This window comes from Gadus morhua, chromosome 9 (assembly GCF_902167405.1).
Source record: "Gadus morhua chromosome 9, gadMor3.0, whole genome shotgun sequence".
In the NCBI taxonomy this organism is placed as follows: Eukaryota; Metazoa; Chordata; class Actinopteri; order Gadiformes; family Gadidae; genus Gadus; species Gadus morhua.
Genome location: NC_044056.1, coordinates 4,064,061 through 4,076,214, shown reverse-complemented (window position 1 = coordinate 4,076,214; position 12,154 = coordinate 4,064,061). Strand labels below are relative to the sequence as shown.

At 49.4% G+C, this 12,154-nt stretch overlaps 1 protein-coding gene across 1 annotated transcript; it reads right to left on the bottom strand.

Moving 5' to 3' along the window:
• Window positions 1-3,858: 3,858 nt before the first annotated feature.
• dusp6 (dual specificity phosphatase 6) lies at window positions 3,859-8,679 on the bottom strand. The gene is made up of 3 exons (XM_030366243.1): window positions 7,686-8,679; window positions 7,076-7,504; window positions 3,859-5,725 (listed from the first exon to the last, which is right to left on the bottom strand). The coding sequence occupies exons 1-3, from the start codon at window positions 8,083-8,085 to the stop codon at window positions 5,406-5,408; spliced, it is 1,149 nt and encodes a 382-aa protein (XP_030222103.1). The 5' UTR covers window positions 8,086-8,679; the 3' UTR covers window positions 3,859-5,405.
• Between the last annotated feature and the right edge of the window lie 3,475 nt (window positions 8,680-12,154).

Below are 12,154 nucleotides of genomic sequence, written 5' to 3'. Positions count from 1 at the left end.
CATCTCTCTGCAAGACAGATGCACACACACACACACACACACATACACACACACACACACACACACACACACACACACACACACACACACACACACACACACATCTCAGCCAGATCCATGTATGCCCGCGTCCCGGGTCATATTAGAGGGGGGGGCCCTTGGGTGACGAGAGATTTGACAGCCCCCCCCCCCCCCCCCCCCCTGCCCCCCGCCAGCGACGTGTCTAAGAGGGTCTAAAAGCGGCCCTGCTGGCTTCCTGTTGTCCCTTCATAATCCCGGGCCCCTGAGCCGGTGAAACGCCAGCTGATGCAGACAGGAAGAGGGGCCCCTGCCTTGCCAGACATGCCAGGCATTACACACACACGCGCTCACACACACACAAGCACACACACACACACACATATGCATACATATCAGGAGCATGCACACAAATGCACCAGTGTGCACACACACAAATGCCAACGCTGCCATCAGCATCCCAGCTGTCAATCAGCTGACCCGGATGACATCATGCGGGCCAGGGTTCTAAGTATAACCCAAGGGTCTGATGGATTGGGTTGGCTGGGTCGCCTCTATAAGAGACCATGGCAGTGAGGCACACACAAGGGAGACTGCTCTGAAATCAAACAAACCCACAAGGCTTTTTATTTCCAGCATCCACATCCTTCTCGGCATCCATTAAGAGATGCCTTATCCCTAAACCCGGTCCTTAAAGCAAGAGCAGGCCTTTTTTATTTGAGATTTTTTTTTTGGTCATACAACAATCAATTCATCAAAAGCCCTGACAATGCTGCCTACCTACCTGCGCGCAATTTGCCTGTGCCCTAATCGTGCATGACTCTGGATGGTGTAGCCAAATTGCCTTCCCCTATTTTTAAGGACATTTGTCACGTTTGTTGAAATTATCTTGACGTCCCTACAGCAATTAATAAATCAAATGCTCTGATCAAACGAAAGAAAACAGTCTGGTATTTGTTGCGGTCGCACGCCTGTACCAAGCCCATCCAGTCACTTCATTTGGCCGTAATTAAATGATTGGATGTGCTTGGTACAGACCTGAGACTGCCACAGATACCTGTTTGTCTTCCTTCTGACCCGACCACCTGGCTGCCCTTTGCCTGTGCGCTAATTGCCCATGACTCTGATGGTGTATACAAATCGCCTACCCTCGCTTTAACGACATGCACCTGTGGTCACTCGCTGCGGATGCAAGAATGTGCTCAAAGATATGCATTCAAGACTGAGGCCACGTTTATACGTAGCAGGGTATTTCTAGAAACAAATATTTCCCCCCCCCTCCGTTTTCAAAAATAACATTGTGCACACAACATCGTTTTCAAAAAAGTTGTAGTTTACATCAAAACGGATAAATACGCCGTTGGGACATTATAACTATGTCAAACCTATGGGCGGCAGTGTAGGGAGAAGGATAAAGCCATGCAAGCCAATCAGAATCCTCAGAATCAACAACAACGAATAACACGAGCGTCTTCCTGTAACAAACAAACTGTAAACATTGGGCGCTCATATGACGTTAAGCATTTCCTGGCGCATAATGTGACGTTTCAGAACCTAAAACCCCGTTTCTCCCCGTTGACACGACAACATGTAACCGGCGTTTTCAGAAATCTCCACTTTGGCCGGAGTTTTTAGAAATGATCGTTTTCTGTGACAAAAACAGCGTTTTCGTGTAAATGAGAGGCCAAACCGTGTGAAAATATCTGCGTTTTCCCTTTGTGTAAACGGGGCCTGAGTAGCAAACAAAGTTTGTATCTATCAAGATGCATGTGTTTTTAGGCTACCAACGTGTGGTGTGTGAGAAGTGAGAAGTGTTAGTCTGTAGCAATAAACAGTAAATTTTCCACTGTGTTAACACTGAAGCTACTTTGCACATGCTGAAGAAAGACTTTTATGGACAGGCTTGTGTAAGAAAAATCAATCCATCAACACAGTTGCTTATTTTCAGATTAAAGACATTTCTGACTCGTCACAGTTAACGTGACAGGGTTAAGTTGCACACCTAGATGCAAAGTACATCTTGTCCATTCCCACAAGAACGAGGAAGACACATGTACAGTGTGTACTAACTACAGCATGCTGCCTTCAGCTTGACCTTAAGAGAGAATAACTACACCTAGATAATTAGAGCGATAGAAACAGTCACCTGTTTCTCCAAAATGAGTGCAATAATGATTCAACGTTAGTACAACGACTGTACTTAGTCCACGCCGACCTAAAACCAAGGACACTTTGTTCCCTTTCTTTTAAACAAATATCATCAATGTAAACATCCACCTAGTTCAATAGAAGATTGGTTTTCAACAGAGGATTATGCGATGACTGATGACTGCGATGAGAATGTCAATATGTCGTTAATATTGTTAGATATCGTCATACTTGGTACACCTTCATATCCCAAAGGTCCCCACAAAGGTGATCTTTGGCCCATAAAGTGCACTTCCAACACACCTCATGTGGGGAGAGGAGGGGAGAGGGCGACGATACAAACGCACCGCACACATCTTTTAAATCATTTGCGTCAACGGTGTGTGTGTGTGTGCGTGCAGGTTATTGCGTTTGTTACGTGGCCGATGATTCAGCTGGTTTCTTTGGCTAAATATAAGCTTAGTGTGGACCTTCTCGGTGTTTCATTCAATATAACACTCTTTCTAGAGAACAGGATGTATGTTTAAATGAAACACTCAGACTGAAGGTGTTTTCTTTGGCACAGAGGTAACAAATAATTGACTCAGTTCACTATTGAGTTGACTCTGATTTGACGTCACTTGCCTAACCACACCCTCCTTATCGCTTCCTAAAATACAGACTGTGTGCGTATGCGGGTACATGCTTGTGTGTGTTAGTGTGTGTGTTTGCATGCAAGTGTGTGCATACATGCTTGTATGTGTTTGTGTGTGTACGTGTGTGTGTGCGTTCCCGTGCATTTGTGTGTGCTTGCATGCCTTTGTGACAACGTCAGCCATAAAAGCGATGGTGTTCTTATTTGCAAAGAGTCGTCTTGCGTGAGAACACAATTGCTCCGGCCTCGCCCTCTCTAATCACCTCACAGCACATCCAGGTGATAAACAACCCCACGCACACACATCATGACCTGCTAGGTGTCAGGTGTTGATGCAGCTTCCAGGGCAGAGATTGCGATCTGTTGTTTTAGTTTTTACGACGCAGGGTTTGAAGCCGCCTGCGGGGAGAGTAGTGTGACATCCAACACAATAACAACGTCTTGAGGGCAGCACCTGGAAAAACAAGCCGGACTCAAATCTTCTCCAGCATGTGGGACAGTCCAAGGTGCACCTGTTGGGTTACATTTCACTCTGGTTTGAGTCAGTGTGCTCGGCCTGTGCGGGGGAAACAAACACGGTGTACCGGGGGAACTTGTGTTACACAACCACTGTGCAACTCGCCGCTTCTGCCCGGGCGCAGGAACAACGGCAGGCGGGAGAGGGGCTGTCTGGTGTTGTGTTTGTGGTGGGAACGCTGAGGGCATAATTTACACCGGGCCGATGATTATGACTCTAGTGGAGTCGTGACTGCAGCCTCGCAAGAGATGCTTATGTAAAGACGTGCACACCCAGAACTAGTGGGAGAGATTCACACGTACAACCAGAGTCCTACAGACCCAGAACTAGTGGGAGCGATTCACACGTACAACCAGAGTCCTACAGACCCAGACCTAGTGGGAGCGATTCACACGTACAACCAGAGTCCTACAGACCCAGAACTAGTGGGAGAGATTCACACGTACGACTGTAGTCCTACAGACCCAGACCTAGTGGGAGAGATTCACATGTACACCCTCCCGTAGCGTAGCCAAGAAAGAAGTGAAGCAAGGCGAACAGAGTTTGTAGACAAAATAGCAATTTATTAATAACTTATCTTTCTTTACATTCATCAGAGAGGGGATAGAGGTCAGCGTATTGGCTTCCTTTTTTGTCTCAAACACATTCACCCCATGCCGAAGGAGAGCAGAAACAAAGTCCTCCACGTCTTTTTGTCTCAATCCACAGAAGAAGAAAACAAAACAAAAATAAACAACCACCTTTCATTAATTTCCCTGAAGAGGTGAGGCCACCACAAGACCTCCAACCTTTTTAAAAATCAACATCTCCTCAAACCATTGGCCAAAGAAAGGTGAAAACCCCCTCCCGCATTCTTCAGACCAGGCAAGGGTCACAAGACTGGACGCAGACAGGGGTACATGGACGTCGCAGTGCCACGAACGCACCTTTCTGTGAACAAAAGTAAGGCTTACGACCACCGTGGCGTTGAATTGTGTGGAAGGATGCAAAAAAACAAAACAAGGCCCAGTGGCATAAATCACACACAAAGCTATGATCAAATATATTACACATATTATATACTCTTCTGCGCAATCCTTGGAGAGCCTACTTGATTTCTTCGTGTTTTTGGCATAATTAACTTGAAACGCACGGATCTCTTCTCTTTACATAAGGATAGAAAAAGGAAAAAAAGATTGTCCAGTACCCAGTTTTTTGCAAAGGGTATGTATAATTGGTATATAGTATAGATATATAGATAATGTATATAATGTATAAAAGACCACGCAAGTGTAAAACGAGAGTCCAGTACGCTTGTGCCAACTATATCCGGGATGCAGTCACCCCACACAGAAAAAGTCTTCACAGAAGACAGGAGCAAAGAGAAAACAGAAAAGAGTCCAGAGATGAAAGAGTGCTTAACCCAGAAAGTAAAAAGAAGATTGCCCACCTCCAAAAAAAATAACTCAACAATGAAAAAACGTCGCTTATTTATAAGTTTGAACAATCACGTCTCTTTGGCATGCCAGTCCGGCAACTGTAAAGTTTCACTGACTAACGGCCGTCAAATTGTTCCGTGTTCTCTTTTGCCACAAAAGCATTTTTGTTATTCGTATTTTAAATAACCATAAAAACAGCCAGTCGGCGGTTGATTGCGCATTGCAAGAAAAAGTCTCTGTCCTCCTCTTCCACATCCAAAGGGTCACTTTGTGTTCTGTGGTTCTCCGTCTCTCCGGGCCAGCCTGACTGCCTCAGCAGCCACGCCCGTCTCCCTCCCGTCTCCGCAGGCCCACAAACCCTGCGGAGGTCTTTAAGTTAACCAGCCGAGTCCCGCCCCCCCAGTGGGGGGGTTAGGGGGGGGGGCTGCCGCGACGACAACCACACCGGGAGCCGAGCTCCGCCCCTCGCCGTCGAGGGCGGGGCTTCAAAACAGTCCTCGCCCGCAGGTAGGACGCCTCCTCCTACGACTCGACGAGGAGCTCTGAGGGGTCAAAGCTCAGTAAGGGTTCAGGTAACCAAGGGTGAGGGGGGGGGGGTGGAGAGAAAAGAGATCAGGGTTGGTTGGTTGGTTGGTTGGTTGGTGGCCACCGCGCTGCCCCCCCCCCCCCCTCACGTGGACTGCAGGGGGTCCAGCTGGAAGACGTTGTGGTTGGTGGGCGTGGTGAAGTACAGCGGGGCCGGGTGGGGGCCGGGGGCCACGCGGTTGTCGCAGGGGCTCTTGAGGCCCAGCGTGCGCTCAAAGTCCAGCAGCTGGCCCATGAAGTTGAAGTTGGGCGAGATGTTGGACTTCTTCATCTTGACGATGTCGTACGCGTCGTTCATGGACAGCGCGAGCTTCTGCATGAGGTAGGCCACCGTCACGGTCACCGAGCGGCTGATGCCCGCCAAGCAGTGGACCAGGACGCCGCACTTCTGGCCCCGTGCCTCGTCTGCGTGGAGAGAAGAGAAGAGGGGGGGGGGGGAGAGTGGTTAGAGAGACCCTTCTCTTTTAAGAACAGAACCGATGGGGACGGAACAAGTGGGAGCGTCAAGGAGGCTCCGGTCGCTTGTTGCTGTGGATACGACCTCCTAGCCTTCTTAACGAAGACCCCCGCCGTGTGTTAGGGTCGGGGTGTGAGGGTGCTCCTGTCGATCTCGCTGTGGACCCTTGAGAAATAATGTTTTCCCCCCCCATGCATGTCGTCCCGACAGACCCTGAGACAGAGGCTGCATTCTTTTCCTTCCTCCCTCCCTCCCTCCCTCCTCCTCACCCCTCTCTCTCCCTCTCTCTCCCCCCCACCCACTCTGTTCTTGTTGCCCTGGCCGGGCCGAGAGAAGCCCACTGGGGAAATGGACTAATACGCTCTATTAAGGGATCCTTCCGTCCGCTGGGGGGGTGAGAGAGGGCAACTCCCACAATGGTGCCATTTGGGCGTGTAAATGCAGGAGTCAGGGCAAACAGGATGTCAACAAGGCCCCAGTAAATGTTCCCCTTTGTACTGGGGAGGGGTGTGTGGGGGGGGGTGGCGAGGCCCCGGCTATGTCCTAGATTACTTTCAATGCCACTTCCTTCCTGTAGCTCTCGAATTACCATCCACCCCCGCGAACCCTCCCCCCCTCCTCCCCCCTCCCCCAGCAGTTCTGCCAGCAGCCCCATGGCCAGCCTTCTCATGTTTCAGAGTGGCCCCTTTGTGCTGCAATTACACAGGCCCCGGGACATCCGAGGGGGCCTGCCTCCCATTGAAGTCCAATCATTTGTACTTGGCAGGCACACACACACACACAGACACACACACAGACCCACACACACACGCGCGCTCTATGGCAGCAAGGGCAGAGAGTTGTATTCCTACGCTTTTTAAACAACCAATGCCCTTAATCTGCGATGTAGTGGGTCTGTTTATCAGGCCCGCGTGATTGGCTGGTGATAAATAAATAAAAAAAAACAGCAACAACCGCAGCGTTGTTGAGGGGGAGGGCGGGGAGGGGGGGGGGGGGGGGGGGGGGGAGCGCGCTAATCTGAAGTTGCCAACAGGAACTTCCTGGCGGAGATAAGCCCTATCACATTGTGAGAGCCCTGCTGAGCGTTAGTTTGTTCTTTGAGAAGATTGGGGTGTCATTCAAATTCTTGTTTATATCTTATGTATAAATTAATCAATGTTGTTTTATTAAAATACAGTGACAATGCAGCCATATCATAACCAGGTGACAAACCAGAGTTTGGCTAAACAATGCAAATGAACAAAAAAAAAATAGTACTGTTTTTGGGTTGTTTAAATGAGGATGAAAGTAGTTCTCACCGATGAAGCTGATGGCCTCGGGGAAGAACTGCGACAGGTTCTGGCTCCAGTGGTCCGAGATGGGGATCTGCTTGTACTTAAACTCCCCGGCGTTCTCGAAGAGGTTGGGCAGGTTGGGCGTCACGTTCAGGATGTACTTGATGCCGTACTGCTCCAGGATGTCCAGGTTGGTCGAGTCCTTAGCGCAGCCCAGGTAGAGGTGGGGCAGGATCTCCACGGGGAACGACGGCTGCGGGTTGGAGAGCGGGCTGCCGTCCGAGTCGGTGGCGCTGCTCGGGTCGAGGTCGGACTCGATGTCTGACGAGTCGGAGCTGATGCGCAGCCCGCCGAGGCCCAGGACGTGGGCCGGGGGGGAGCCGCCGATGGACGACCCGTCCAGATTGGTCTCGCACATGGAGGGGAATTCCGCCTGGAATTTACTGAAGCCCCCTGGAGAAGGAAGGGGAAAAAAAATGAATCAAACACATGCTTTGTTTTGAGACGTGCAAATGTAGGCCGAGGCCGCCCCAGTATCACCACAACAAGTTATATAATGGTGATACCCCGGTGGCGTTCCAAAGACACATGAACGAGCAGATTGGTGTAAATAAGAATGTAATTCACGACTCACCCTCGAGGTAATAAGCCTTGTACCCCTCGTCCTTCATCCTCCTCAGCAGCAAGCCCAGAACGGACCCGCCGTCCACGTTCTCGTTCCAGTCGCGGCTGTACTCGTCGTACAGCACGATGGTGTCCGTCTTGCACCTCCGCGCGAACCTCTCGCGGTCCTCGCCGTTGGACAGCAGCGACTTCATGGGCAGGTTGCCCTTCTTCAGCCTCCGCAGCATGAGGCTGGGGATGGACACGTTAATCGCCGCCTCGACGTGCGACGACTCGAACAGCTCCTGCGCGCGGCAGTCCATGACCAGCAGGCAGTCGCGGCGGGCCTCGAGCTGCTCGCGGAGCCAGCCCACGGTCTTGCTGACGGCCATCACCGTCTCGATCTGCACGGGCTTAAGCTTGTCGAGCATTTATGTAAAAAAAACAGGGGTGAGCAGGGTGCTGCAGAAGACGCGTCGCGTCGCGGTGCGGGTCCGAGAGAGAGACGACGCTAGACGCCGATTGCAGCAGCAGCAGCAGCAGCGCTGTTTGCATGCAAGAACAACATCAATGTTGTGGGTTCGGTTGTAGGACGAGACGCACGGAGGTTTTTCTTCTGTGCTGTGTTGTCAGTCGCCTACAGGATCTTCAGATCTTCCGAGAAAACGCGATCCGTTGGCGATTTCTTGTGGCGACCGATAAACTGGCGCTCATTCATGCAGCTGCGCAAAGAATGTCCACGTATTTATCAATGACTCACAGCGGCGTTCAGCTCCGTGTTATATAACTCACAGCAGATCAGGAGTTGAAAACAAAAACAAGCAATGCTCTTCCTGTTACAAAAATTCCCAAAAAGGAGATTTGGTTAGCGGTCGTCCTGAGCTAAACACCGGAGGATCGGGAGTATATATCCGCTTGGTTGTTCTGGAGACTGCGGGGATTGATTCCTCCTCGCCGTGAGAACAGGAGTCAGACTGGCTGATGCGAACGCTGCGGCGCCACTCTAGTGAATGGCTGGAGACGGGAGGCGTTTCAATGGATACATGATGTCCCGCCAGCCAATCAGAGGAGGCCTGGGTGCTCGTCACCTTGGAAACGGGGCCGGATGGATTGGCCTGTGTTGATGAATTGTTAATAAGTTTGTCATTCACAAAAAAAAAAAACGCCAAGGAATTTCCGCTCCGGATCAAGTGAGTGCCAGCGAACAGAAGTGAGCTACGGGGGGAAGGAAGTCGAGGAGCGTTGCTTCAGACTCGCAGAGGAGAGAGAGAGAGAGACGGAGGGAGAAGGGAAACCTTTGCGCTCAGATTTCTTACTGGCGCGGCTTCGTTAGTGCGCATGTGAGGCAGCGGAAACACGGCGGGCTGTTCTGAGCACAGAGTTATACCTGCCAGTCACAAATTCAGACATAAGGAAAAGAAAACGCATTGCATGGATGTTCAAATTATTAATTTGAGAATAATAAAATAGGGAAAATACATTATTAGGAAGATACTGCCTCCGTACGATTGGATTGTCTAGATGTTTGGACTATATAATTGGGGGCATGTGTCCTTTGCAACGAGAAATAAATGATGAATGGATAAATGAACGGAGTGTGTGCACGTGTGTGTGTTTGTGCGTGTGCGCGCGTGCGCATGTGTGTGTCGCAGTACTGGCGCTATTTCTGTCTCCGTGGAGCCTTCCCTGGGTTCAAGGGCATTGCATTCAAACTCAAAAAGCTTTATTTGGCATGTGAAAGAAACGTTTACATTGTCAAAACAGGTAAGATAAATGGGCCAAAATGAAATATTAATTCAGTTAATATTAACAATATATTAAATACTAAATATATAAAAGTGCAATATGGAATCCCAAAAAATTATAAAAGTCAAGTATAAAATAACTCCAATAAACAGTTAAAGTAGGCTATAGACTTTTACATGCATTGTTAGAGGATATGTTCAATCGTTTAATTATTGTGAACCAAAATACTCTCTCTCGCTGACTCTCTTCCATATATTCAAACGGATTTAACGGCATGATGGGAACCTGACATTTACGTTTCTGACAACATAGGCCTATACGTAAAATGGGAGATAAGATGTAGGCAACACAAGGACACACACAAACAAACACAAACACACACAAAGATCCCATCGTGTGCGTAGGCCTACGTGTGGTGTGTGATTGTGTGTGTGTGTGTGTGTGTGCGTGTGTGTGTGCGTGTGCGTGTGTGCGTGCGTGCGTGCGTGCGTTTATTTGAAGGCGGGGGGGGGGGGGGGTGTTAAGTGTTAATTCCATTACAATCAGCCCGGATTCTCGACATTAACACTTATGTGAGAATCTTTTCAGCGCTAAAGCAAAAGGTGTGTCATCAGAGCAGCGCTGATAAATAACCTCCGGGGGCGTTAACGGGGATGATGAGATGATGATGATGATGATGATGATGATGATGATGATGGCCTTAAACTGTTTGATTCACTTAGGTCACATAATTGTTATTAGATTCAGACTGCGATGACAGCTCGCACCTTGCAGTCTCGCATAGAAACACACGAAGAATCAAATGTGGTAGGAAGCCCTATATTGATGTATCGTTTCATGATCTGGGCGAAAACAGAAGAATATCATCATATGTAGGTAAAAACGGCAGAATATAGTTATTTTGTCCAATATCTAAGGCGATATTGCAGTACAATATCTAGACGGGGAAACACGCCCGCCCGGTAAACGGGGAGCAGACTGAAAAAGACGCGTCCTATAATGTTGCAATAGATCGCATTTTTTTTTTTGCTGCTATAAAAAACTACCGGTTTGCTTGCAAGTCAACAAGATATCTATAGCGGCTAAATACTCCCGCGGTATCGAGCGACTCTTATCAGCCTTGAGTTTCATCAACCTCACATCTCGGATAGCAGCTGCATATCAACACAAGTACAAGACGATTATGTTTCAGTGCTGCTGGTGTGAGAGCGGAACAGACCTTTAACAGCCACTCGCGACTCTCTCTGGTCTCACACGTCGTTTACATGCTCGTTGATATCCGTGTCGTGATTACAAAGTCAGTATAAGACACTCAAGAGATCTTATATTGCACGATTAATGATTTGATTGCATACAAGTTCGTCTAAAATTTTGTTCGGAAGTACGCTACACTATTTTCTTCTCCACAATGTAGGTGTGTGTGTCTGTGTGTGTGTGTGTTTGTGTGTGTGTCTGTGTGTGTGTGTATGTGTGTGTGTTTGTGTGTGATTGTTTCTGTCTGAGCCTGCATGTGTGAGTGTGTGCGTGCGTTTGTGTGTCTGTCTGAGCCTGCGTGTGTGTCTGTGTGTGTGGTTCTGTCTGTGGGATCCTACACGTGTCAGTGTGTGTGTGTGTGTGTGTGTGTGTGTGTGTGTGTGTGTGTGTGTGTGTGTGTGTGTGTGTGTGTGTGTGTGTGTGTGTGTGTGGTGTATGTGTGATTGTGTCTGTGGGATCCTACACGTGTGTGTGTGTGTGTGTGTGTGTTTGTGTGTGTGTGCGGCCCCATGGCCGCCCTGTCCCTCATGTAAAGCAGCCCGTGTGTTTGGGGCGTGTTCTGCAGGGCGCAGCGTGCCTGTGTGGCTGGCCAGTTAGCATATGGAATGTTTGGTGGCTCCAGAGCTAACAGTGACCCCTTGCCCCCCCCCCCCCCATCCCCCCTATCCACCCCTCCCAGACTAGAGACATGCCGTTCCTATTCACCTTAATGCGCTTGGCCCCAATTGCACCCACCTCCCTCCACACCCCCTTTGCTTTGTCTTCCCCTTTCTCCCCGCCAATTCTCCTTCCCCTCCACTCTTGCCCCCCCCCCCCCCCTCATCCCCACCACCTCCCATCTCATTGCCTCTTATGCATTTGTATTGATCTCCTCCCTCTCTCCCTTCACCAGACCGATCCTCAACCTGTTCTCTGCTTCTTTCTCTCTGTCGTTAGCATCTCCTCCTACTGTCTCTCTGTCTCTCTCTGCCTCTTCTTGAGACACCTCCTCCTCTCTCTCTCTCTGTCTCTCTGTCTCTCTCTCTCTCTCTCTCTCTCTCTCTCTCTCTCTCTCTCTCTCTCTCTCTCTCTCTCTCTCTCTCTCTCTCTCTCTCTCTCTCTCGTTCAGTTTAATTGCATTCTCTATTCGCTCGGAAAGGCATAGTTACATTCACCAAGCATGTCAAAATGAAACCCAATTTTCAAATCCAACTATCAACAATGCAATACAACAACAATCTGTTGTACTTTCCCCCTCTCCTCACACACCACACACACACACACACACACACACACACACACACACACACACACACACACACACACACACACACACACACACACACACACACACACACAGACCCATACACACACTTGCACGCATACACGTCCTGGGCTGGTAATCTCCTTGTTCCTGAGTCGTCTGCATGTCTGGATGAGGCAGAGCCTTTGTCCCCAAAACAAAGAGTTCACCACATGCAGGAGTCAGCTCCCAAGTCGTGTGTGTGTGTGTGTGTGTGT